Source organism: Phasianus colchicus, chromosome 14 (genome assembly GCF_987193195.1).
Source record: "Phasianus colchicus chromosome 14, bPhaCol1.hap1.1, whole genome shotgun sequence".
Taxonomy (NCBI): Eukaryota; Metazoa; Chordata; class Aves; order Galliformes; family Phasianidae; genus Phasianus; species Phasianus colchicus.
In genome coordinates this window covers 18,330,031-18,355,693 of record NC_143449.1, presented here as the reverse complement: position 1 = coordinate 18,355,693, position 25,663 = coordinate 18,330,031, and the positions used below count along the sequence as shown (strand labels likewise).

At 56.2% G+C, this 25,663-nt stretch overlaps 1 protein-coding gene across 7 annotated transcripts in view; it reads left to right on the top strand.

Annotated features, from left to right (window-relative positions):
- FRMPD3 (FERM and PDZ domain containing 3) overlaps positions 1–25,663 on the top strand; it is a 54,896-nt gene that overhangs the window by 15,193 nt on the left and 14,040 nt on the right. For 3 of the 7 annotated variants that reach the window (XM_090150455.1, XM_090150458.1, XM_090150456.1), the window contains exons 2-14: positions 16,029–16,120; positions 17,055–17,207; positions 21,119–21,273; positions 21,448–21,550; positions 21,656–21,701; positions 21,787–21,891; positions 22,445–22,552; positions 22,777–22,908; positions 23,023–23,142; positions 23,267–23,403; positions 23,734–23,857; positions 23,935–24,024; positions 25,300–25,479. In XM_090150455.1, the coding sequence (XP_090006581.1) occupies positions 21,126–21,273; positions 21,448–21,550; positions 21,656–21,701; positions 21,787–21,891; positions 22,445–22,552; positions 22,777–22,908; positions 23,023–23,142; positions 23,267–23,403; positions 23,734–23,857; positions 23,935–24,024; positions 25,300–25,479 (1,293 nt within the window). In that variant the 5' untranslated portion in view covers positions 16,029–16,120; positions 17,055–17,207; positions 21,119–21,125. Of the gene's footprint in view, positions 1–58; positions 6,914–16,028; positions 16,121–17,054; positions 17,208–18,061; positions 18,239–21,118; positions 21,274–21,447; positions 21,702–21,786; positions 21,892–22,444; positions 22,553–22,776; positions 22,909–23,022; positions 23,143–23,266; positions 23,404–23,733; positions 23,858–23,934; positions 24,025–24,367; positions 24,481–25,299; positions 25,480–25,663 lie in introns of those variants that run through there. The other 4 variants (XM_090150460.1, XM_090150459.1, XM_090150457.1 and 1 more) reach the window with 4 other exon arrangements.

The window sequence follows — 25,663 nt, the reverse complement described above, 5'->3', positions numbered from 1 at the left end:
GAGCGCTGTGCGCCCGGAGGAGGGGACCGAGGGGCCGGGGGATGGAGATGCGCGCTGCTCGCTGCCGTCTCAAGCAGTTTGAAGGAGTTCGCTCCGCTCTCCGAGCGGTGCTCTGCTCGCTGCCCGCGCCAAGGTTATGGGGGAGGTTTGCCTCCTCCTGCCTTGCTGCGGGGTTCCCGTGCTCCCCCCAGGTTTGGGTGCTCCGAAGGCGCTGAAGCAAGACTCTGCTTCGCTCAGTGGGGCGATGGTAGACGTGATGTTGTGCGGGTACCAGAGGACGCAGCCTGGGGTGCATCCTTTCCATCCATCCTGCTGCGGTTGTAGCTCATGGATGGTGCATCTGCAGGTGGTACCCGCCCAGCCCAGAGGCACAGGAGGAGGAATCTGCTCTTAGGGCTCTGGAGGGGTTGAATGGGATCCGTGCTGCTTCCCACAGCCCCGCTTTCCCCACCCAGGAGCTGTGCCGTTGCTGCTGGGTCACCTTGGCACGCTCCCAGGCAGCAATACCCTTGGTGTTCTCCCGGTATTGTGGCGTTTATTGATGTGGATTGCACCCAGCTGAGCTGAAAGAACAGAGGGGAAAGTGCTTTGCTTCTGGCTTGGGCTTGTTGGTGTTCTTTCCCAGTTTCCCTGCTACAGGACAATTGGGATGGGCTGAGTTTTCCTCCTTGCTGGCGGTGGGACTGGTGGAGAGATGTGGTTCCCTCCTTAGGAGATCTGCAGGGCGAGAGCAACGTGAAAATATTTGTATCCTTCCCCTTTCATACGACAACCAGATAGCCCTGGCTCGCCTTTCACTGTCCTGTGCCTCAGTTTCTCCATCTCTGCAAGGGAAGAGGCGAGGGGAGACAAACCGGCTCTCACCAACGTGAGCTGAGATGCAGTTTGTTATGTTTGAGAGCCTCACTGGGCACAAGGCTGCCCGGGGGCCAAGAGCAGCTCTGGATCAGGCCCAAGGGATGCTGAGCTGCCATCCTGCGGCAAGGAGTTCCACACTGCGCCTGAGCAGCAACCAAAAATTGTGTTAAGAAAAGAAAGAAAACGTGATTTATTTTTAATTTTTTTTTTTCTTTTTGAAGAGGAAAGCAGGAATAACCCCCATCCGGGTCTGAGAGCCCTGCTGTGCTTTAGGCCATCGCCTGCCCTCTGAGCATCGACGTGTAGCTGAGCTGCAGCCTCATGCACTCGCTGCTCGCTGGGGCTCACGTCCCTCGTCAAGGAGTTTTGGGTGGTTTTGGTGACGTGCACGGAGCAGCACTTGGCAGGCAACGGGGCTCCTTGGTTGAGAAGCCCAGAGAGGAAGCAAATCCCACTACCCCAGCACCGAGGTTTGAGTGTTTGCCACCACCTGGGGTGCCCTAGCATAGATTTATCTCAGGTAGCTGGGCTGTTTGAGTGGCCGGGAGGAAAATGCATCGGATGCACGCTTGGCTAGCACAGCAGCAGCCTGGAGTGCAGTTTACTTGTGTGGGGTGCTGCTGGCTGCAGTGCTTCAGCATAATGGCACGGTGTTGTCTGTGGGTCCTGCACTGTCCTAGGGTGTCAGGAAGGGCTGAGCTGCCCGGTGCCATGGGCAGGTGCTGCTGGCTGCCAGCAGCTGGCTCTGCCTTGCTGGAGCTCCGCCTGCAGCTGCAGCTTGGAGCTGAGCAAGCAGCTAGCTGCCTGCGAAGGGGATTGGGATCATTTGAGAAGGAAAGGCCTATGGAACAGGTGCAAAGCCACAGCTGTTTTGTATGCTGGTGCTGTGGGAGGACCTCCTGGGGTGCAGATCAGGCTCAGACTGTCTTTGCTAGCAATAAGGCTCAAGATGGGAGGTTGCCCAGACAGGGACCCATTGGCCTCAAGGTTCCCAAGGCAGGAGAGAGGCACAGTGCTCTCTGAGCTCTGGAGCTCAGCTCTGTAAGCTGAGATAAGCCAGACCTCACTTTGAAACATCAGCTCCTAACATCAGGTCCTGTCTAGCATGGGACTCCCAGAGCACAAAGCAAGCTGCAGATAAGGCACTGTTTGCACACACATTTCAGCGTGTTGCTTTGTCCCCTGTGACCAGGCTGGCTGACCTGTGTGCTGGGGAGCAGCGAGTTGGGCTCTGGGACTTGTTCATGGCTCTGTAGAGATCAGATCTTGCTTCAAATCACAGCCCGTGCCACCTGGAGGATGCTTCCACTGCCTGCTCAGCAGCAGCTCCCTGGCACTGAAGGACAAAGCTGCTGGCCCTCAGCTCTGCCACATGCTTGCAGAGCCCATTACTGGTGGTCCTTCCACTGAAATCCCTTCCAAAACTCTCAGTTCATCCCTGTGAGCTGAGTGCCATCCAACAGGGCAGCATCAACACACAGGCACCACAATGCAGAAATGGGAAAGCATTTATGTAAGGACAATGAAGGCAGCTGCCTTGCAGAGCCCCCAAGCTGCTCGGAGCTTGGATCCCACAGGAGCAGAGCCCTGCTCCCTGGGGTGCAGCAGCCAGCGATGGCATGGGGAGAGCTGGCACCAAAGAGGACCCACATGCTGGTGATGTCTCAGAGCTTGCAGTAGGAGGAGGGCAGCTGAGCTGCAGTAACGGTCCCTCTCACTCTCTGAAATGGCTGAAGCTGTGCTGCATGCTCCCAGCACTCTGCCTGCAGGGGCTGAGGCATCACCCATCCACAGTGTCTGTGCTGCAGGGTTCTTCCAGCCTCAAAAGTAAGGGACAGAGGTACGGGTCCAACAGGATGTGGTCCTGTCCATCCCCATATAGCACAGCTCTGGGGCTGGGCAGGCAGCAGCACTGTGACAGCTCTGGTAGTGGTAACAAGGGGACTGGGACAACCCCACATCTTGCACAGCCCCAGCTCCAAGGCACACAGCCTCGGCACACAGAATGGTTGCTCAGTGATGCTGGGAACACATCTGAGCTCCTCATCGTTCTCCCTGCCTCTCTTTTAAATTAATCAGGAGCTGGTCTCAGCAGTCAGTCGATACTGAGATTTATCTCTTAAATAGCATTATTGATTGCCTGGGAAGCCTGGTTTTGTATTGATAGATATGTACACGTGCAGACAAGCCCTCTGCCAAGTCCTGGTGGTGAATGGTACGGAGCGTACCGTGCAGAGACTGCTCATCATGGGGGAGGTCGCATGTGTGCCCACATGATGGGGATGCAAATCCCTGCTGGAGAGCACGGCGAGGCACCCGGGGGTCTCTGGGCACAAACCCCTTTGTATCCATCTGCTATCTTGCCCAATCTGAGGATTCCACCCTGTTCATTTTCTGCAGCGTGGTGTTGCAGATTAACGATGCTGCCAGCGTGCAGTGCCTGGGTAGGATGCTGTGTCCTTCCTTAGCAAAAGCAGCACAGGGGCCTTCCCGTGAATTGCATGGGCTCCCAAAAGGTTGCTGACTCTGCAGGAGGGGTTCTTCAGGTGAGGAAAGATGTAGATGTGCAAGGCTGAGGCTGTAGCAATACTTGGAAGGATCGGTGAGAGGAGGACGGCTGACACAGGGTGTGCCTGGTGTTCCAGAGAGGGTTTTGCTTTGTGCTGCTCCTAGGGCTGGCAGTGGGGCTGCAAGCTGCCATGTGCAGAAAGCACGGTGAGACCCAGCTGGGCTCCAAGCAGGTGGAGCCACTGAAGGATTACAGACATGCTGCTGGGAAAGGCACAGCTGGTGCTCCTTCCTCCAGGTAACGGGAACTGGGTGAGGAGGGCTCCTCCAGGCTGCATGGGCTTTTCTGGCAGCATCCCCAGCGTGGCTGTTGTCCCTGGGAGGTGGCAGGATGCTCACAGCTGCAGGGTGGTGGTACTCAGCTCTGGGTCCCTGTTGCCTCGCTGCCAGCACGGGGTTGTGACAGCAGAGGGGCAGCCCTAACTGTGCTACAGAGGGGAAGGAGCAGGAGGCACGGAGCTGGGTTGCCTGCAGCCAATCTTGGGGTTGGGAGGGAGCAGGGAATAGGAGGTGTTTGGTGTGCTCCTGGCCTTGTTTGCATCCCTACAGCTGAGCTAAAGAGCCCTGCTTCACAGTGGCCCAGCAGCTGCACCAAGGTTTGGGAACTCATCCTGGTGGCTGCAGCACCGTGGGGGAGGCTGGTGCTGGTAGGATAGGGTCCAGGGGCTGGAGCTGTGGGATGGGGTGGACTGCTGTCCTTTTAGCTCTGGGCAGTGCTGCTTGGTTTACTCCAAAGCAGCACCGTGTGCTTGGGCAGCGCTGCTGTCCTCCAGGGTCGTGGAGCAGAGCCAAGGTGCAGTGCTGCTCGTGAGAGGAATTGCAAAAGCTCTTGCCAGTTTTGCTGTAGCAAACTTCATGCTGTGCCTGTTTTTGCCTTTGGTGCTGCAGATCCTGCTCCTGGGCTGCCCACAGCAAGCCAGGCTCACCCTGCTTTGTATTCAGGGCCCCTCGCCCCACACCTCACGTCCAGCCCAACAGAGCACAGTGCTGCCAGATATTGTGCTGTCCTGGGAGCAGAGGCTGGGCTGAGTGTTAACGGAGGTGTCACAGGAGGTCTGTAGGCTCAGGTATAGCAAAACCTGCATGTGCGTGCCATTAGTTAGCTAATCAGCATCCATGGCAAGTTCTTGGATGCTGCCGTGCCTATGTGTGTGTGTAGATGCATATGGATGTGCAGTGCTACAGCATCTTGATAACGCTTGGACCCCTTCAGCATTTTTCCAGACGTCTGCCCGCAGCGAGCGCCCGGTCCGCCTGATCGCAGCAAGCCAATCTATGCAGGGATCTTGGGAAGGAACAGTTGGGGTTTTATGAAGCTGGCATAATTTACAGCTAAAATAGCACACCAGAAATATGTCCAATCCAATCTCCTTTGTAATCTTGTTTTCATTTAAGCCTCCAGGCTGGTGGAGGGGGTCGTAAGGAAAGCAAACTGCGCCGGGAGTTTATTACCCGTGTCAGTGAGATTTGTGCGGTGCTCCGTGCCGAGTGACCTCAATTTGCAAAGGTTGCAGCTGGCTGTGGGGCTCCCTGGCACGAAGGGGCATCTCCTGCCTGCACCGGGGCTGCCAACCCCTCTGCGTGGAGCAGCTCCAGTGCCTGCTCCTGCAGCTGGGCAGGGAGAGCTATTGCAATGGATCGGTGAGCGTCGTGCTTGTGATGTCCTGGCCAGCTCGCCCTGAAAAGGAATGAAATTATCTCGCTGCTGCTGCCTTTGCGGGTTGCGTTTCTCTTTAGTTTTCAAGCCACAGATTGTCCCAGATCTCCTGCCAATAGCAGGGAGCTAACTGATAATGCAGCTGCTATTAATAAAGCCGTGTTGTTACATATTCATATCAATCAGACTTCTAATTCCCCAATATAAAAAAAAAAAATACAACCATAAAAAAGAAGGCAGTGTTTCACAGGGTAATGGAGGAAGGCGCCAGGCAGGATGGCGTTTGAGGTGCATTTCATCAGCACTAACGGTGCTCTGCTCACATTTCTGCCCTTTGGGATCCCTGCCCTGAGCTGTTTGTGTGCTGCCCTGCCACCTCTTGCATCCCAACACCTGGGCAGCATTTTCACTGCACTGCTTTGCCAGAGGCAGGCGAGATGAGCCCAGCTCTCCATCTGTGTGCAAGGGCAAGGTGCAGCAGTGCTGTGCTGTCGGGCTGTGGGCAGACCTCCACCCACAGGGAGGATGCAGAGGGCTGCATGGAGGGCTGTTCTTGTGATCTGCCTCTTTTCAGTCAAAGCCCAAAGCATGGAAGCTCAAAGCCCAGCTTCCATGAGTGGCTATGGGAACCCCAGAGTGCTGGCACCACTGGGAAATGGGAGCAGTGTGAGACGGGGGAGCTCTCGCTGCATGTGAGTGTGTTGGTGGCTCGTTGCTTTCACCATTTTATACAGAAAATTTCACATATTATGTAAATTAAAAAGCAAAGTGTAGAAAATCCTACGGAATAAAGCTGGGATGTATGTATGTTTGTACAACTATTAGAGAGGGAAGTACAGCGAAGAATCTTAGCCAACGGATAAATATACTTACGCTGCCATTCCTGCAATAAAATATGCTTTTTGTCATTGCTACAGCATTAAAAAAGTACTGCCTCCCAAAACGTGGCAGCGTTTTATGGTAAGCCATAAATTGGATGAGATATCTAATTATTCATAGGGTATTACGGAGGTGTCGGTGAGTGACTTCACCATTAAGGCCGCGCTGAGACTTGCACGTACAGCAGAACCCTCTCTTCTCCTGATTGAATTCAGATTCCAGATTTGGTCAAACAAATCTGGCGTGGCCAAGCAGGTTTTGCTCGTGCCCTGCTCCAGCACCTCGCCTTTCCCCTGCCTCCGGGTCTGCTTTCAAATGCAGCCTTGAGACCTGGGCTCTCTACGTCCCCTTGTGCAGCTGTTCTGTGCTCGCTGGGACGGCTGCAGCCTCGGGGTGCAGTGGGGCCATCCTGCAGCTGCTCCCCCCTCTCTGTCCCTGTTCTTAAGTGCTGTCAGCAGAGTACAGGCGTTGTTCCGCCAGGTTCCCGGGACGCAGGCTGGCTGCCAGCCCTCTCAGCAGAGCCTTGCAGGCATTGCAGCCAGCAGTTTCCAAGCAACTCCAAGGCTGCTGGTCTAAAAGGACTCCGGGTAACGGCACGTTAATATTAAGTGGAGTTATTAAAAGGAACGGCGCTAAAAAAGAAGCAGGAAGGGCAGCTGGTGTGGTGGAGCTGATACCCTCCTGCCGTCCATCTCTTGTGCTGCGGATGCAGTTCTCCAGCCTCAGGTTTGTCCTGGGGGGCAAACGGAGGTCCCAGCACCGTGCTGCAGCCGGGGACAGTGCAGTGTCTAACAGCTCCTTGTTGCATCAGTGACCGATGTCTCCAAGTGGGCTGGCAGGAAAGAAATCCCCAAATCCCTCCACGGTGTCTGGAAGCTGGCGGCTGGGAAGGGCTCGCTGCAGCTGCAGAGCGTGCCTGATTTTGGAAAGACGGAGATAAGAGCGTTAGAGGTAATTGAGAGAAGTCCTCCGTGGCAGTTAGAGGGAACAGGAGTTGTATCAGTAACAGATGGGATTGCTGGTGCCACGGGAGACCTGTAAGTGCTCGCGCTCTTTGTTTATGCCTAGCAGGAAGCATCTCAAGCTTTTTTCACCTTGTCTGCAAATTTCTCTCTCTTCTGAGTCGGTGTGAGCTCAGGACAGGGCAGGGTGGGGGTGTGAGGATGAGGGCACTGCGAGGTGCCATGAATGGGAGCAGGGCTCTGTTGGGGCCGAGCCTCACAGGTGGGACTGGACCGCAGATGCCATGGCTGCAATGCTCACCAAGGGGCTGTGCTTCTGATGGGAGGGGGCTGCCAGCACTGTGCTCAGAGGCCTTTGCTTGTGGCAACTGCTGCTGCCTGCCACCCGCCGTGTGCTGCAGGACGCGACGCTGGGCTGCCGGTCCGGCTCAGCAGTGCCCATAAATCTGCCTGGCGTCAGAGCGTACAACAGCAGCGTGGGGATGATGTGAAGAGCATTCCTGCTGACTTATGGCTTCTCTGCTTGCTGGGGGTAGGAATGAGTAGCGAGCAGCTGCTCTGCTGGCATGCCTTGCGTTGCTAGCTGCCCTTTCTCCCCATGCAACATCAGTGGGACTTGGTGAGTGACTCCCTGCAGGCAGGATGAGGTGTGCTGGCAGCACAGCCGATGGGGTCTGAAGATCCATGCAGGCAGTGAAAAGCTGAGCCTCTGCTTGGTGGGTTTCTGGGAAGAAACCCCAGCACTGCCTGGCCTCCATTGGCTTCCACTGCCTCCGCTGATCTGCGGAAGCCCGTGAAGTTTTGCTCCTCGATCTTACATCTCTTTGGATCTCCTCTGCAAACACAGCTGGCCCCAGCATCTCCATCCTCTCATGTTGAGTCATCAACATTCACCAGTTCAGGAATGGTTTGTGCAGGTAGGAAGCAGTATGGTGCAGGGGGTTTGAGCTTCCCCAGTTTTCAAACGGGAGCAATGCTTACTTCCCTGAAGTATTCTGGGAGGAAAACGAAATGCCAAGCACTCTCCTCTCCCTGTTGTCACACCGGGTGTGTGGGGATGTCCTCTTAAAGCCCTGCTGCCCGAGGAAGGCCAATCTCACATCCCAGTTCTTTGAAGGCACGTCATGCAGTTCATAGCTAAACAAATTTTCCTTCATCGTGGCTCTTTCCTTTCCTACTCAGTATTCAGGGAGCATCGTTTTGGTAACCAAGGTATTTGCATAAGCTGTGTTGTGTTGTAATTGCTCCCTTTCTGAAGAGGTACTTATCATCCCATCACTTTGGAGGGGCTTATTCTGTCTTTGAGGCCAGGTTAGGAGGTGGTCCCTGAAGGGTTGGCTGCCTGCTGCCTCAGGAATGCCAACACTGAGGTAGGGGGGCACAAGGCAGCCTTTAGCACTCTGCTTCTGCACATCCTGAACGAGCGGAGGACGTGGGCTTCTGCACCACAGCCTTTCCTCACCTGTGCCTCTGTTTCCACTCTGTGGGGGACTTCCCTGGCACTGGGGGTCAGTGTCAGTGACAGCCACTCCGTGTGCCTGCGTGCCAGCTGCAGCACGACTCATCCCAAGGGCAGCTCTCAAGTGGCCACGCTTCCGGGAGAACAGCAGCAAGTGTGGGTCCTGGCAGTACCGAGGGGTACCCAGACCGTGGGCATAGGGCTGATGGGCAGCCAGCTCTCTGTAGGCTCACGAGCTGTTTCTGCCCATTAAATGTAGGGACTTGCAGCTTGTTCTGGCTCCGAGTTATTTCTGCTCCTTGCTCCTGTGAAGCCCACGCATGCTTCCAGCAGGTCCTGGGGTGCCTGTGGGCAGGGGACAGGCAGCAAAGCCACTGCGCTTGGTGACTGTAAGAGAAAAACACTGTGTCCTCGTGCAGGCTGCAAGCTGGCACTGACTGACCTGACTGCTAAGCAGGGACTGAGGGCTCCAGAGCTGTGCCGTTCCCCCGTCCTCCTGCCAGCAGGAGCAGTTTGTCCTGCTTCCCTGCACTGGCATTGCTCGCAGAATGCCTTTGCTGTGCAACTCAGCACCCATTTGTTAACCTTTTCCAACCTCCAATCCTGCTCCTGCACAACCAGCCCCAGGGAGCAGAGGCTGTGCGTGTCTCCACACTGACTATCTCCCCGGATGCCTTAAGTCTTGCTTTATCTCTGTGCAATCTCACATTGTTTATCTTCCTAAACCTTAGCAGGTAGTTCTGTGAGCAGTTCCTCCTATGGTGCTGATGATATTCTCTCCAGATTTAATCCCCCTGGAGTTCACGTTGTCTTTGCAGTCCCCAAGGAACGATACTGCTAAGTCCAGATCCCAGCACCAAGCTCCCTGGGAAACACTCAATTCCCTTTCCCATTAGCAGGATGCACTTCTAATGACCCAGTGGTTCCCCTCCTGCCACTTTGCTGCTTCTCCCTGCAGAACGCTCTGGCTCTCAGGCTCTGGTTGCTCGGGCACTTTGAAGATAAGTGGTTTGGTGATGCTCCTTCAGCCTGTGGTCTGTGCAGGCAGGCAGGAGAAGACCTCTCAGTGCAGGGGCAGGAGCTGCAGGCAGTGCCATGCTCTTGTCAGAGGAGGATGCCAGCGTTTGCCTCTTCTCAGCCTTTTGGGGATGTGATCTTTGTGGCAATGCCTTCCCTTACTACCTGCTCTCACAGGATGAGGTCCTAGCTAGACTGTGTCAGATAATGCTGACACTAATAACTCGGCTGTGTTTACCTGCCCCCAGCAATATTCTTGCAAATGAGGTGTCAGCAGGGATGCTGGCGAAGGCGGCGCGCTGTGTGTGGGTTTTACAAAACCAATAAAGCGATGTTGGGACGCGTGGTTAGGAGGTGTTGTGCTGGCATCCGGTCTGTCTCAGAGATCCATTTGGGATGGCAGCACTTCATTACTTGCGTCTTCACCTGACAATCGTTTACAGGGGATGCTGGTGGAAATGCCTTTTGTGGCTCAGGTGTTTCTGCTGGCTCTGCTGCTAAGGAAAATGCTGTTTGCTACTTAAGTTCCAGCACAGGCTGCTTCCCAAGAGGGCACTGAGTAACACCATGGGCTTGGTGTCCTGCTATCCATGCGTAGTTTGGTTGCACAGCCCTGCTCATGGCCGTGAAGGATCTGATCCACCTCCCAGTCCAGTATAGGGAGTAAGAGACGGCCCCAGGCACAGCTCTGAGGGGATGTGGGAGCATCTCTGTCAGTAGTGTTGTGTCCTCTCTGCCCCCTGTTGTGTCCTCTGCCCCCAGACCTTGACTTCTCACACACACAGGTGCTCCCTGACCCCACGTCATGCTGTACAAAGCCAAACCCTCTCGCAGCAGCCAGCCATGCTGCGGGTGGCCGGGCAGCAGGACCAGCCGGGCTCCAGGATTTGCAGATGCTCCAAGTTGGAAGGTTCTGTTTCTCCTCCTTTTTAATTGCAAGGAGGATAATTGGTTTTGTGGCAAGTGGAAGAATGATAGCACGTGACTCAGATGAGCTGTCTGTCCTCCCAGGCACCAGCCTGTTCCCCCTGCAGCAGCTGTGACCTGAGGCTCCTGTCCCTGTGTTGCATGGTGGGGGATGCTGTGACCGCAGCAGACGGGTGCCACAGGGGGACCTCTAGGGGTGGGGTGCCACCTCCCTTCCTACTCTTCCCCCCCTTGGCAACCAGCTCAAGAGCCTCTCAGCCCCCCAAGACAGATCCAGTCCTTGTCCTCACACTGTGACGTGATTCACAGCTCCCATCTCCCTGTGACAACGCACTGCTGACAGCCAGGATGCATTAAGGACCAACTGGCTCATCTGCTGAGAGCGCTCCGTTTTCCTTGTTGTTTTCATTCCCTTTTTTTTTTTTTTTTTGCGGGCTAGAAGGAGGATTTTAATGTGGGCAGTGAGGTGAGAAGCAGGAGGGGCTTTGCACATATCTTGCTGTGTCCATGGCTGCTCTTGTGTATTGGCGTCTCCATGGGTCTGAGTCTCTGGGGGTGACTTTGGTGCTCTCAGTCAAACTGGGAGCATCACAGGGCTGTGGCTGTCCCTGTGCTGGCCTCTGCCCAGCAGGTGCCCACGCAGCCAGCAGTGCTTAACCTCACTGATGTGAGCAGGCAGGCAGAGGGGCGGTGAGCTCCCGAGGCCACACTTCATCATTTGCTCCTGCGTACAACTCGGGACATACAAAGACATCTGATATGTTTCTGTGAGCAGGCGTGAATTGTCATTCACCAAAAGCACCAAGGTGACAGCTGTGAGGATCACAGGCAGCGGTTTTGCTTGCAGATGAGGACCGAGGCACAGCTCTGTGATGTTCCCCAGTGCTTACACGGGTGCTGCAGATCGGCACCATGCTCTGGGGAGCTGCCACACCGTGCTGTGCCACACCACCACCCTTCCAGTGGTGTGCAGCAAAATGGGTTTGCTTCAATCGCCCTTGGTGAAATTGCATTAGTGGTGCTGCAGGCAGATCCGTGTAGTTCACGCTGCAGGGCTCGGGGGCACAAGTGACAGCAGGCGTTGTGATGGGGATGGGGACATCCCAGGGCACAGGGCGGTGCAGGTTGCAGCGCTTCATACAGGGCTGTGTTGCAGCTAATGCTGTGTGACAGCTTGATGGGTCCTCCTGGGACAGCCAGAGCTGATGTGCCATCATCAGAGCTGTCAGTCACTGGCGCCCGCACCGCAGTGTGTATTGTAAACAGGCAGCATGGGTACCTCATTCCCAGGAGCAGGAAGGGCTGTGGGTTTGAAGGCGTGCCCTCACAGTGATGCTCAGCTCTGTGTCTGCGCTGTTGAGAGAGATGAGCTGGCTGGGGGACGAGATGGGGATGTGAGCAGGGTCCCCAGCTGGAGATGGGCACGTGAGGGGTCACTGGTGCCACGCTTCCCGCTGCTCTGCCCAGCTGGGCTGTGCTTTCCTCTGGCATCAAACTCCCACTGCTCAAACCTCATCAGCACCAAATAGACACAAAGCAGCCCTGCAAACAGTAAGCAACATTACCGGGGCAGGGAGCTGGAACGAGACGGGCTCTGACAGCTGCTTCCACGAGGCAAGCAAGGTGTCAGCACGCACTGCTCCTCCTGCACAGCTCCAAGCCCCGCTCCACGTGCGCTGCACTTTGGCACACAGCACCTCGGCTCTACCTGCCCATTGGGTGGGCAGCGGGCTTGCAGCCATTGCCTGCTCCTCCTGGGATGGTGGCTGAGCCGTGGGGATGTGGGGAGGGGAAGCAGCACGTGTGCCCAGGCTGAGTCATGCTGAGGATTGTGCCTGTTGTTAGGAGTTCAGATATGATATATTCGCTCGGCAGAAATCCGCTCATCACCCGCCTCTCCCCACCTGTCTGTCCATCCGTCCCAGTTCTTTCACGTAGTGTCTGCGGGGAGAAAAAAATGAAAATCTCTGCCTGGGAAGCTCAGGTTGCTCCTCAGGGCTGGAAGGTCGGAGAAGCAAAAGCTGGTGCTTGGTATGCAGAGCACAGAGCTGGCGGGCAGTGACTTAGAGCTGCAGATGTGAGAGACCGCTGCACCGCAGCACCCAGCGGGACAGGGGGCTGCAAGGGGGGGGGGAAACGGTGCCAGCAGGGTCTGGAGAACATCGTGGGGCAAGCAGGGGAGGGCTGGAGGCTCCGATCTCCTCCCTGTGCAGTGGGAACGGGGCACCTCGCTGCTCCCCCCCTCACTGAGCCGTCTGCCCTTGGCTGCTCCGTGCCCAGGTGATTTGAGCTTTGAATCAGCTCTGAAATTGCCTTGGCTGAAACTCTGTCTCTATTGTTTGCAGTCTGCGGGAGCATCATTGAACATGTCAAAAAGATGAATTGGAGAGAAGAGGGAAAAAAAGCCGAGGCGAGTGGAGTGGTTGGAGGGGAGAGAGGCGTGGGCTGGGCTCCCCTGGGGCACCCTCTCCCTTCAGCCAGGCTCTCCTGGGTGCTCAGGTGCCCCTGTCCTCTGTGAGGAGCATTCAGGCATTCCTGATGCTGGTCCTTGAAAGGATCGGGCCCAAGGGTTGAAGTGTGGGGGTCATCCATCCGTTTGGGGCTATTGGTGTGTGCTGAAGGACCTGGCTGTCCCTCACACACCGTAGGGAACCGTTCCTGGTGTGAGTGCTGGGGTCACATCTGGAGCAGCATGGTCACCACTGGTAGGGCCAGCAGCCTGCACAGCCACTGGGACAGTCCCTGCCCCGGGGAGCTCGTTAGCTACAGGACAGATAATGAGGATTTGGGTTCAATCCCAGCGGGGGAAGGTGATGGCGCTGCATTACGGGAGGTCGAAGAGGCAGTTGTTAACACTGCTGGGGATGCTGGGGCAAATTAATCGCCTATTAAACGAAATGTCAGCCAGAAATGGATGAAAACTGGCGTTGCTTTTAGGGCTTGCATCTTACAAAATGAATGTTCTTGTGCATGGTGGATTTGCATATTCAAACCGGGCTGCCTCGGAGGGGCTCTCCTTCTGAACTGGGTGATACCAGAGGCTAAATTGTGTGAATTCCGTTCTCCAAACGCTCCTCTAAATGACTGGAATGATCTAATTACATAATCCATTGCCACAGGAGATGATTTTTCAGAGCCTGAGCCCCTTTGTTTCTGGAATGTACGTCACCTCGCTCAGGAGCAGCGACGTTGAGGAATTGTGGCTGCCCGCAGCAGCCGCTGTCCCCTGGCACAGCCAAGGAGTGAGCATGGGGGGGACCTGGTCCCCATCGCCTCTCACACCTGAAAGCACAGAGATTGATCTGTGTGAAAACTTGGCGAGGCAAATCCCGTGTGCGACAGGTTAAATACGGCTGGTTTCAAATAGCAACTGATTTGCATGGGCTGATCAAGCTAATTGCTACAGCGTCTGCAGGAACGCAGAGCATCACCAGATCCCTGTGCAGCAGGAAGGCTGTGATGCGCCAACACGGAGCTGCAAGCATTGCAGGAGCCACAGTGCCATCTCCCTCGTGAGCTGTGGGTTGGGGATGGAGCTGTGTGGTGGCCAGCAGAACGGCACAGCCCTGTTAAAAGACGTGGCTCTTTCTGGTCGTTGGGTGTGCTGCAGGATGGTGATGGCCTTTGAGTGCCTGGAGGCTCCTGAGTGTAGGTTTGGAAGCAAGGTTGTGTTTCCCACTCCTGCACTTGTCTCTGGGTCTCCCTACCTGGTGTTGGAGCAGATGTGCTGTGTAACGGGGAGCAGGCTCTGCTGGGAAAGGGCCAGCTGTGTCCCACAGGGGACTGTCCCTGCATCTCGTGAGCACCACAGGCTCGTGCCCCACGCACAGACTGGATGTGCCTGCATCCCTTGGAGCCTCGCATCCCACTAGGGGACCGCATGCCCCTGCATCCCTCCTGCTGCCTGCATCCCCCTGGGGGACCACGTGTGCGTGCATCCCCTGGGGACCGTGGGCATACATAGCACTGCAGGAGCAGCTCCGTGTGATGGTGACGGGTGGGTGAGGAGCCGTGCTGCTGGTGAGCTGTGCCTCCTGTCGACAAACAGGCAGACGCCGTCTCCCAAGGCTGCGTTTCGGTGCAACGTTTGTACACACCACGTGTGGAACACGGTGTGCGTGGGTGACTGTGCCTCTAAATATAGAGCTGGCTACCTGGGACGTACGCCGTGTTAGTGAGCCTGCTCCAGGGACGGCTTCATTGCAGGTTGTAAAGAGATTATAAGCAAGTCTATGGTAAGCCTCTCTACTGGAAATGCCAGCAGCCCCAGGCAGAAAAGCGTCGTGCTCAAAGCTCCCCCCCACCCCTTCCCTCTTTTAGTACTTTTTGGTGATGTTGCCTTTATCTGCTATCAGCTCAAGGGTTTTACTGAGCCTCGGAGCATCAAAAGGTCTCCCAGCAAGGGTGGGCAGTGAGCTCGTGTGCTGTGATCGTCACTGTAGTGCTGGTTAGGGCTGATGACAGCCACTCCTCAGCTTGGCGTTGCTCATGGAGGTGTCCCCTCAGCCCTACCCCAGGATGGGATACACAGTGTTGGCTGCTGTTCGTCCCTGCGCAGGGCAAGGCTGGCTCTGCAAGGAGCAGATTGGCAGAGGCAGAGAGGTGATCCTATCTCAGGGGCTTCTGCATTCAGCCCCAGGTGGCCCCACGGTGGCACAGGGATGGGGACGGTGCTGATCCTGCAGCTCTCCCCTCTCTGTGTTGCGCTGTGCCAGAGGGAAGCAGCGGTCCCCTAAAGCCCTGGCAAGCTGTCAGCTGAGCAAATTGCTCTCTGTAAATCCCGAGTGAAAGTCCTGGGATTCGGGAGGGCCTGAAGGAAGGCGGGTGATTGGATTTTCAAGCCGCTTTCTGCCACACCGGGAGAGACGGGCTGACAGCCTCCTGAATCTTCCCATTCAGACAGATTGTGCCCTCTCGATAATGGAATAGAAGCGATCCATAACTCTCCACTCTTTATTTAACTCCCCCCTGGACTTCATACGCAGTCATAAATTGCTCCTCCCTTCTCTGGGCCAGCTCCTCCACAGTCCTTTGCCTCACATCCAGACACACGTGGGGGAGCAAAAGGAGGAAAAGGGGGAGAAAAGGGTACTGACATACCCGGACAGTGCCCTGTGTGGGGCAGGCTGCCTTGCTCCCCACTGTGGCCGAGCTGTTTGTTTGCAGCCACTCCAGAAAGCCAACTTTGTGCAACATGAAGGTCGAGGAGGTTGAAACTGGCATTAACTGCGCTGTATCTCACCCAAAGCACACGTTACCCAGCTGAGGGAGTAAAGGAGAAAAGTGCTGCAAATTCTGTTTCATTGCTTCTTGTCTCTCATTAATCCCCTTCTGTTCGTTTTTAGCCCGGTGTTGCCTGTTTGCTGTGTCCCCACAGTCATCACAGAGAGAAAAATGCCTCTGAGCATCCCGAGGTGCCTCTGCACTGCCTTCAGTGGAGGATCACGGAGGGGTGGAAAAAATGCTGTGCTCAGAGTCACGGTGGCAGGGCTGGAAACCAACTTCTCCCTTCTACCTTTGGAAGGGAACAAAACTTACCCTCAAAAGCTTGTTCCAGGTTGTCCCTTCGAACATTTCAGGCACCTGCACATGGCTGGCAGCCCATAGGTCTGGCCACCACTGCTTGGGTCTGGCCACCACTGCTTGGGACTGGCTGCCAGCAGCACTGCTGGTGACACAGGGCCATCTCCCCTCTTTGCAGACGCTGCTGCCTGAGCCACCAAGAGAGGTGCCACGTCCGAGCCTCCCGCTGCAGCCCCCGGAGCACCAAGCGCCGTGCGTCTACACCAACTTGTGAGTGAGTGAGACCTGAGGGGAAAGGGAGAAGGAAAACCAATGCCACAACAAGGGGATGTGTGGGTGCCCACTGGGCAACTGGTCTGCAGGTGAGAGCCTGGAAATTGGCGATGGCGAGGGCAATGCCTTTGCCTGGCAGGGAGAAGAGGAGCGCTGCCTTCATCCCTGGGGCCAACGCAGCATCTCAGCCCCAGCCAGGACAGCCCGGCCCCACACAGCCAGCTGGGATCTGCTCAGTGGGGTTTCACTGAACCATAGAATAGCTTGGGTTGGAAGGCACCTCAAGGATCATCAAGTTCCAACCCCCCTGCCACAGGCAGGGACACCAACCTCCAGATGTGGAACCAGCCCAGGCTGCCCAGGGCCCCATCCAACCTGGTCCTGAACACCTCCAGGGATGGACTGGGCATCCACAGCCTCTCTGGGCAGCTGTTCCAGCACCTCACCATTCTCTCTGTAAAGAACTTCCCCCTGACATCCAACCTCAATCTTCCCTCGTTCAACTTAAAACCATTTCCCCTTGTCCTATCACCATCTACCCATGTAAAAAGTTGATTCTCCTTCTGTTTATAATCCTTAAATACTGGAAGGGTTTTGCTGGCAGCCTTGTGGCAGCAGCTCCCCTGCCTCCTGATAGTGTTTCAGAGAGATTTTGCTTTGATCCTCTTCTCAGCAAGGTGCTTCTGTATGTCTGAGGAGAACAAAATCTCTTCAATAGCCAAAAATCGTAAGGAGAATGGGAGGAGAAAACGCTGGGAGCCCCCAGATAAAAGCAATTTGCATATATAGGAAAACAAAGTCTGCAGCAGTGTGGAAACCCCACACAGATGAAGCAGCTTGATGTCTATGGGAGGCACTCAGACAGGTGGCACGGGATGCTGGCTTGTCCCCATGCATCAGCATCTCACACACACGTTCTTTGTCCTTGCAGGGTCCATCTGCCCCGTGGTGCCACCAACCAGCACCTGCCCTTGGGCACAGCTGCCTGGTGAAAGCTCTGGGACTGGTGCACGTGGGGCCACATCCCTGCCACGCTCGCATGCGCCTCGAGGAGCCCACAGCAGCAGCAGCCAGATACGTGCAGGTGGGTACACAGCTGGTGGGCAGGCGTGGGGAGGGGGTCATCCCTGCTGGCTCATCCTGCTGGAAAATCCCCCCCAGGTTTTGGCACAGTGCAGTAGTGCAGCAGCTCCAGAAGCAGATGTTGAGCCTCAGGGCTTTAGTAGCTGGAAATTGCTTTTCACACCCACTTGAATTTACAGCCCCCCCCCAGCAACTCAGGGCAGCGAGTTCCAGGCTGGGTGGCAAAGCCCTTTTTTTTTTTTTTGCATGTTTTAAACCTTATTGTGCTGATGCCCTTCGCTCCCACGTGGTGCTGGCTCCCTGCCGGGGGTCAGCCTGTCTTTACAGCCTCCTTTCTGTTCCCTTTTCCGCATCTCCTCTCCCAGCCTTTCACTTAGTGGGGGAAAATGCTGTTTGTGGACATCTGCCTTTGCAAGGTGCCGTGGGGGCAGCTCTCCTCATTGTCTGTAATGCTTCTGTATGTTTTCAAAGGGCTTCACAGCACTCAGGTTGGTGCAGCCTCTCCCTGTGCAGAAGCTGTTTTTTCCATTGACCTGCGCCTCTCTGGAGGTTGGGTGCAGCCATCTCTGCTGGCTGTATTTTGTGTTAATTACCAGTGTTTCTCTGGGAATGGCTCCTCTCCCACTTCCCTTCTGCACCCAGGCAGCAGCAGGCAAAACCTCCCTTCTGGGGGGGGGTGAGGAGTCTGAACCCATCTCCTCCCCTCTCCACCACCCTCAATGCTTTCACAGCTCCTGCAGTTCCTACTTGGCAGAGCTCCCTCCTGCTCTCTGCCTCTCGCCCAGATGCCAGTACCATTTATGAAGCTGCAGGCTGAGCAGCAGAGAGCTGTGTCTGCTGCTTTCTTATTTACAGCTGTGTTTGGCTGCCTTACTGGCTCCTCTGGCAGCTCCAGGGATGCTGCTCACCGCCTGCTTGTTCCTGCCCTAAAAAACCCAAGCATTTCTCCCTTGGAACAGTCACCACCTGGCACCTGGCTTGACACAAGTCTGTACCAGTACAGACCCGGCTCCAGCAGTGATGCTGAACCTGGTGAGCCCTTGTGAAGAGCTCTGCTGGTTTATAAATTGCTCCCTAACACCAAAAGTGCAATCATAGACAGAGCACGTGGGGTAACAAAGCTCCAGGCCATGTGGCAGGGCTACGTGCAGCATCCTTGTAGAACTCAGACGTGAAGCCTGGGTCGCTGCCTTCTTTAGCTGTCCCCATCCAGCTCTGCCTGTCCTGCTGCTGGTCCCCAGCTGTACGAGTGCTGTGGGCTCCCTCTGGGTTGGAGACCAGTGTGCAGGGCTGGAGCTGCCATATGCTCCCCATAAAACAGCTCTTGGCCCATTCCATGGCATTTCCTGCCTCTTGCACACACACTCAGGATCCCACATGCCTCACAAGCCGTTCACCAACTGCAGCCCAGCAGATGGAGGAGCCGGGCAGAGCTCTGCAGCAGGAGGGACGGGAATCCAAAGGTTCTGTTTGTTCTCGGCTGTTTGTGGCAGCACAGGAAGGGGGAGGAGAGCTGGCACCCAGTCCTGGAGCTCCGTCTGTGCAGTGTGCACCCACCCAGCCACTACTGAGGGGCTAGAACCTCTCCCTCCCACCTTTTTCTTGCTGCCCTACCCAGAGCTGGGGATGCAGCTGTGCCTTCTCACCCTGCTGCATTCCATGATGTTTCTGCCCTCTCCTGCTGGGACAGGAGGGGTCTGCCAGCACAGCACAGCTGGGCATGGGAGGGGGAACTTCTCCCGTGCTCTGTGCATTGAGCCAGAGCCAGCCAAACACTTTAGCATTTGTTTAATTTAGAGAATACTTGAACCAAATTGGTGTGAACATCTATCTGAGTGCTCCCAGCCTGTTTTAAGAGCTTTGTTGTTTTTTTTTTGTTTCTCAGTGGCGGTGATAGGAACTATTCCTTGAGCTGCAGAGCGTGTTTTCCAATGGTGCCATCCTGTTGGCATGCAGTGCAAGTGCAGATGCAGAGCTCCTGCTTCAGACCAGGCACTGCTTTGTTCTGGTGCTTCGTCCTGCTGGTCAGCACTAAAAGCAGAGGTAGAAAGTCCTTGGAGGGAGCAGATTTATTGTAGTAGGAAATGAGAAATGCACACATCGCGTCTGTGTGTATCTGTGGGGGAAATGAGCAGTGCTGGCAGGTGTGTGGCAGCTGAAGGCAGGTCCCATGGTGATGTGCAACCACTGTGGTGTAGGGTAAGCAAGTGCTGTGCCCTCAGCCCAGCACGGGAAGGGTGATCAGAGCTGGGGTGCTGGACAGGCGTGTTGTGCCCACTGGTGGGCAGGCTGCTGCTCTGCCAGGGCGGATAAGTCGTGCTCACGAGGACACCGGTCCTCTTTTATTTAATTTCCTGGTAATGCTTCTGCAGCATCAAAGTCTTATCAGGAGAGGAGCAGCTTAAGAGCCTGGGAAAGGAGTTTTATTGTCAGTATCAGAGCTTTATTCCCCTCTTTCCTTGAGCACTGGATGGCAGACCTGGTTATGGCTGGAATGAGGCGCGCTTTTCTCCTTTTGTCCTTTTAAGCTGCAGAGATTTCCCTGCTCACCTTTTTCTGATGGTAATTCAGCGGCTGTTCCTCTGGGAGCTGCAGGCTTAGCAGGGCTGATGTGTGCACTGTGGCCGTGGGGTGATGCAGAGTTCCCACTTTGCAGCCAGCCAGCATGCACCACGACAGATCTGGAGACCCAACAGCTTTAGCTGCACAGCTGTGACTGCAGGACCTGCCGATGACTTTGCACACCCCTGCCTCAGTTTCCAATTGTGCTGAGCATCCCTGTGTTTGTTGTACCATCGGATGATAGTACAGGCCCTCGTGCTGCTGGGGGTCATAAGGGTGAGGCTGGGGGCTGCAGGGGGAGGTTTGGGGCAGCGCAGGGAGGGCTTTGCTCAGCCCAGCAGCTCTGCTGTCTCCCGCAGCCAGCTCCCTCCCTGCAAACTGCAGGCGTCCTCCCTGGCTCTGCCAGGCGTGCCGGAGATGCAGCGTTACGTTCAGCAGACTTTTCAGCAGCAGACAATGGCTTTGGATAACGTCCACTTAAGAAAATTGGCGGAATTGTGCGCTTCACACAATTATTGCTTGTTTTTTTGTTGTGTGGTTTTTTGTTTTTTTTTTTTCCTTCTTTTGAAATGCTCGTGGGGAACAGCAGAGCAGTTAACGAGGCAGCACAGAGCCCACAGCGGGGGAGTTGGGATGCTGCATCCCATTGGGAAGCTCCCGCAGGAGCACCGCGTCCTCTCTGCGGTTCCTACCCTGGGATGGAGCCAGAGCTGCTCCTTCAGAGCTTCGGGGTGCTTGGCTGCCAGTGTGTGCCCTGGTGCTGCTCTGTGCCCTCTGGTCCAACACGCAGCGCTGGCAGCAGGAGGGGGCTGTCAGAAATGCAGACAGATTGGATTAGACTGGTGATGCGTCAAGCCCTAAACTGATAAGAGACGGAACAATTGACGTGTTGCCAAAAAGGACCGGGAAGGATCTTTTTTAAGCAGGCTAAATAGTCTGGGCAGGAACGAGCAGTGAGCAGCACAGACACAGCAGCATGCTCATCTCTTTGGTTTTGTGCCCCACGCCAGCTCTGCTCCCTGCTCGCTGACGGCCGCAGCCCCAGCTGTATGAGGGCCGGTGATGGAGACTCAGTTCTGTGAGAAGCCAGGGCTGAGCCTGCCCTAATCCAGATCTTTTAGGATTAGATTCCACCCGGATGAAAGGTTGCAAGGGTCTGCATGGGGGCATCTGAGATTAGGGACAGAAAGAATTGCTGGGATGAGATGCTGGGATGGGACGGGGTGATGCGATGGACCTTCAGGGTGCCACCCACCGAGCTGCCATTGGCAGGATCCTCTGGATGGTGAGGGGCAGCAGCTTTTGCAGCAGGCGTGTGTTACATCCTGCTCTCTCCTCTGTGCTCTGCAGCCATGTGATGCCGGAGGAGTGTGGCGATGATATGGAATGTGGGCAGCTGCCTTCGGACACGCTCCGACAGGTGACGGTCCTGCGCCATCCCCGCTACGGATTCGGCTTTGTGGCCGGCAGTGAGAAGCCCGTGGTGGTGCGCTCGGTGGCAGCAGGTAGGGTGTGCTGGGAGAGCCCCCTCCCCATGTTCCCGTCCCCTCTGGTGAGTCCATAGAGTCTCTCCATGGCTGTGTGCGGGGATAAACACTATGGAGGTGGCTGGGATCCCGCCGTTCTGGCTGGCAGTAGCACGCCTGGGTCAGATCAGTGCTGACCCTCTCTCCCTGCAGGTGGCCCCTCTGAGGACAAACTGCTGCCAGGAGACCAGATTTTGGCCATCAACGATGAGGACGTGAGCGAAGCCCCCAGAGAGAGGTTCATTGAGCTCGTCAGGTGAGGGCAGCACCTTGTCCATCGTCCTCCCTGGGAGGGCTGAGCGCTCGCCATGGCCGAATGTTGAGCAAAGCCGTCCTCCTTCACTTCTCCTTTCTGTCGCAGGAAGGCCAAAGACTTCATCATCCTCACGGTCCTGCACACACACCAGGTGAGAGCGGGCAGCAGGGGCCCCATGGAGCTCATCATGGGAGCAGGGACCATTTACACCCATTTACCTCTCGCTCTCTTTCCAGTCCCCCAAATCCGCTTTCATCAGCGCAGCCAAGAAAGCAAAGCTGAGGTCCAACCCAGCAAAGGTCCGCTTTTCAGAGCAGGTGACGGTCGGCGAGACGGACCCAGTAAGTGCTGCCTGCTGTTCTTCCCTTGCACCCCTCTGTGATGGAGCCCCAAAGGCTACCACAGAAAGCTGCTCCCACTCGAGGTCCTCTGGGCATCCATCAGTGGCGCTGGGCAGTGCCAGCACCCACCCAAGGAAGGGTTCTGGCTCCAAGCCCAGGGCAAAAGGCTTTGAAGGAGCTCCCTTGAGGGGTGAGCTGGCCTGAGCATTTCTGCTTGTGCTTGTGCAGGGGGAGGGGCTGGGAAAGGGGTTTGGGAATGGGGGTCAGCCCTGAGCTCTCCCAGCACTCCCTCCTGCCAGGCAGCTCTGGCACCCACCGGGATGTGCCTGGCCAAAATACTGCTGGGTTCCCACTGCGGCTGGCAGCAGGCAGGTGACTCCATCAGGCAGTGCTGAATCACTCGAGCTCTGTGCTGTTAAACACTCCGCAGAGACAATGGGTTTTCAAGGGAAATGTGCCTCTGAGCATGGAGACTCAGGGAAGCAGAGAATACCATCAATGCTTCATCACTGACAGTTGTTCCCTCTGCCTCCTCCTGCTCTCCTGCCTCCAGGACATGTTGAAGAAGGAAGCTCTCCTCCTCATTCCCAATGTGCTGAAAGTTTTTCTGGAGAACGGGCAGATCAAGTCCTTCACATTCGATGGCCGAACCACCGTGAAGGTGGGTCCCCTGCCCCCTCCTCCCCCAGCACAACATCGATGCCCCCCTTCTCCATTTTCCTCCATTTTTCTCAGCCTTTTGCTTCCTTGCACCACCACAGTGGCAGAACTCAGCTGCCTCCGGGCTGCCACCATGCAGCAGCCATCCTGATGCAATGCATACTGCAGCCCCCTGTGAAGAGGGAGATGCTGCTTCTCACCCAAGCCCATCTGTGACATTTGCAGGACGTGATGGTGACATTGCAGGACCGCCTGTCCCTGAGGCACATCGAGCACTTCGCCCTGGTCCTGGAGTACTCGAGCCCAGAGCAGAACCATCGCTTCCTGCTGCTCCAGGACAAGCAGCCCCTGGCCCACGTAAGCCTCTGGGGGCTGGAGGGTATCGGGGTGGTTCAGCCCACGGCGTTGTTCCTCTCCCAAAGGATGGAGCTCAGGGCTTGCCCCGTGGGCTCACTGCCCAATCTGCTCCAGGTTGTGCAGAGGACGCACTACCACGGCATGAGGTGCCTCTTCCGTGTCAGCTTCTTCCCCAAAGACCCAGTGGAACTGCTGCGCAGGGATCCGGCAGCCTTCGAGTACCTCTACATCCAGGTAGGGACAAGGATGCCCTCACAATGCTTCCCCCCATCGCACTCAACGTGCTCCTTCCCCATGAGCGGAGGGTGGCAGGTGCCCCATCCCCATGGGTCTCTGAGGACACTTCTCCTCACCACAGAGCCGCAACGACGTGATCAGAGAGCGCTTTGGCATGGACCCCAAGCCGGAGATGCTGCTGGGGCTGGCTGCCCTCCACATCTACATCACCGTGGCGGCCACGCGGCCCAGCCAGAAGGTCTCCCTCAAGAACGTGGAGTGAGTCCCTCTCCCCGTAGCACGCAGGGCCCACGCGCTCAGCCTTGCCAGGGCTGGGGGAGATGCATGCCAGGAGCATCTCCATGGGAACCCGGGCTGATTTCCCACTTGGCATCAGAGGCAAGGAGAAGCCACTGTGGCTGCGCAGTCCCAGCCTCGCAGCCGTGGCTCAGCCCTGCCATAACTGCCCCGTGCTCTTCAGTCCATACAAAGCTCCTTGGGTGCAGATGGAGGGTGATGGCATGTGGGGGAACCCCATCCTTGTCCCCTCAGTGCGTGGGGTGCCCCAGCTGGGCAGCCCTGAGTCTCCATCCTCACATCTTCCCACAGGAAGGAGTGGGGTCTGGAGCCCTTCCTGCCTCCCTCTCTGCTGCAGCTTGTCAAGGAGAAGAGCCTCCGCAAATCGCTCTCCCAGCAGCTCAAAGCCCACCAGAACCAGCCTGGAGGCACCAAGGTGAGCTCTTGTGGCCGGTGGGGGGACAACGTGGCCATGGAGGTGGTGGTGATGGCCGGTGTGATGTGTTTGGCCAGGTCTCCACTGCCCAAGCAAAGCTGCAGTACCTGAGGATCCTGAACGAGCTGCCCACCTTCGCCGGGGTTCTCTTCAGCACCGTGGGACTGGTATGGTAGCTTGGGCTGGGAGGGGCTGGCACCTCTGTGCAGCTGCAGTAGTGCCACACTCACATCCCTCCAGTTCCCCGTCCACACCATCTGGCTGGGATGCTCTTCGCAGCACTCTGGCACTGGGCAGGCTGGTTTCTCACTGGGATGAGAGTGATTCTTGGCAAAGGCCACCCGTCCCCTTTTTGTCCAAGCAGGAAATAGCTCATCCAGCCTCACCACCCCCATGAGCCCAGTCCCACTGCTGCTTGGTGGCTCTTCAAGCTGTCACCTCACTCCTCCTTCACCTCCATCAGAAGCATCTCCATCTCTCACCCAAGCCACCTCACTTTCTCCATGGCAGGAGGAAAGCCACCAAGCCAAACAGGAGAACAGAGGACCTGCATAGGCTCCTCGCTGCCTGCCTCACCTCTCCATCTCCATCTCTCGCTCCACCTCCCATCCAGGGGACTCCATGTAAGTGTCATCTCTGCCATCCTGCCCTCCCACCCCCACCCAAGTGCTCAGCAGCTCCCTGGCTTTGCCCCCCCCAGCTTTAATTTCTTGCAGTCTTTGATGGATGTTTTTTCCAGCGTGCCTCAGAGCTCCTAAGAAATAAGGACACACCATATTGCATTGGTCAATAACCACACTGTTATCACGTTAGTTCTGTGGCTGGAGCCATGCCCCCAACCCTGCCTGCGTGCAAAGCATTGGAAAAACTGCCCTTTGTGGAGGTGCCTAAATTTTTCTTGCCCCTCTGACACCAAAGCCTCTAAGTCTGCTGAGTGAACCAGGCTGGGAGATGAACCATCTATTCAGCCATATGAACTGCAACCTGAGTGGTAAAAAAAAATATTCCCTTATTCTCTTCTGCACCAGCCTGCCCAGCTCCTCCTCACCTCTGGGTCTCCATAGAGCATCCTCGCTGGGCAGAGCAGAACAAGAAAGATCTCTATTTCCGACAAAGCCTTCAGTCTTTCTTCTCTTCTAAATGCATTCAGTCCCTCGCTCCCTCCTCTGCTCCCCTCCCTCGGCGGCGGTGTCAGATCAGGCAGATTTGTAACATGCTCTTACTCTGCTGTAGTGACACCAGCAGGCCTGAATATTTCATGCAGACAGTCAGTGCAGTGCTCGAAACTGAAATGGCCCTGGCACCATGTGTGCTGCTGTCAGCTCTGCAGAGAAGCTCAGGGATGGGTCCTGGTGCTGCCTCTCCCTCAGGGCTAGCTCTGCCCCAAGCCCTGACCCAGGGATGCATTTATTCACATCTGTCTGTCTGTCTGTCGCACCCAGGACGAGAAGCAGCCAGCCACCACGCTGCTGGTGGGCCCCCGGCACGGCATCAGCCACGTCATCGACCTGAAGACCAACCTCACCACCGTGCTGTCAGAGTTCAGCAAGGTCAGCAAGATCCAGCTGTTCCGGGAGAACCAGGGGGTGGCCCGGGTGGAAACCAGCATCCTGGATGCCAAGGTGGGCAATTGTGGGACATCGTGGGGACCGGCAATGGGGGGTAGGGGCAGGGAACAGCAGCGCGGGTTGGTTGCTGCAGTGGCTGCTCGGGGATTTCTGGGGTCTCAAAGAACCCTTTCCTATCGCAGTGATAAAAGGGATTCCTTGGCCCTGCCTGTGCCACGGGGGCAGGAAGTGAGGGATA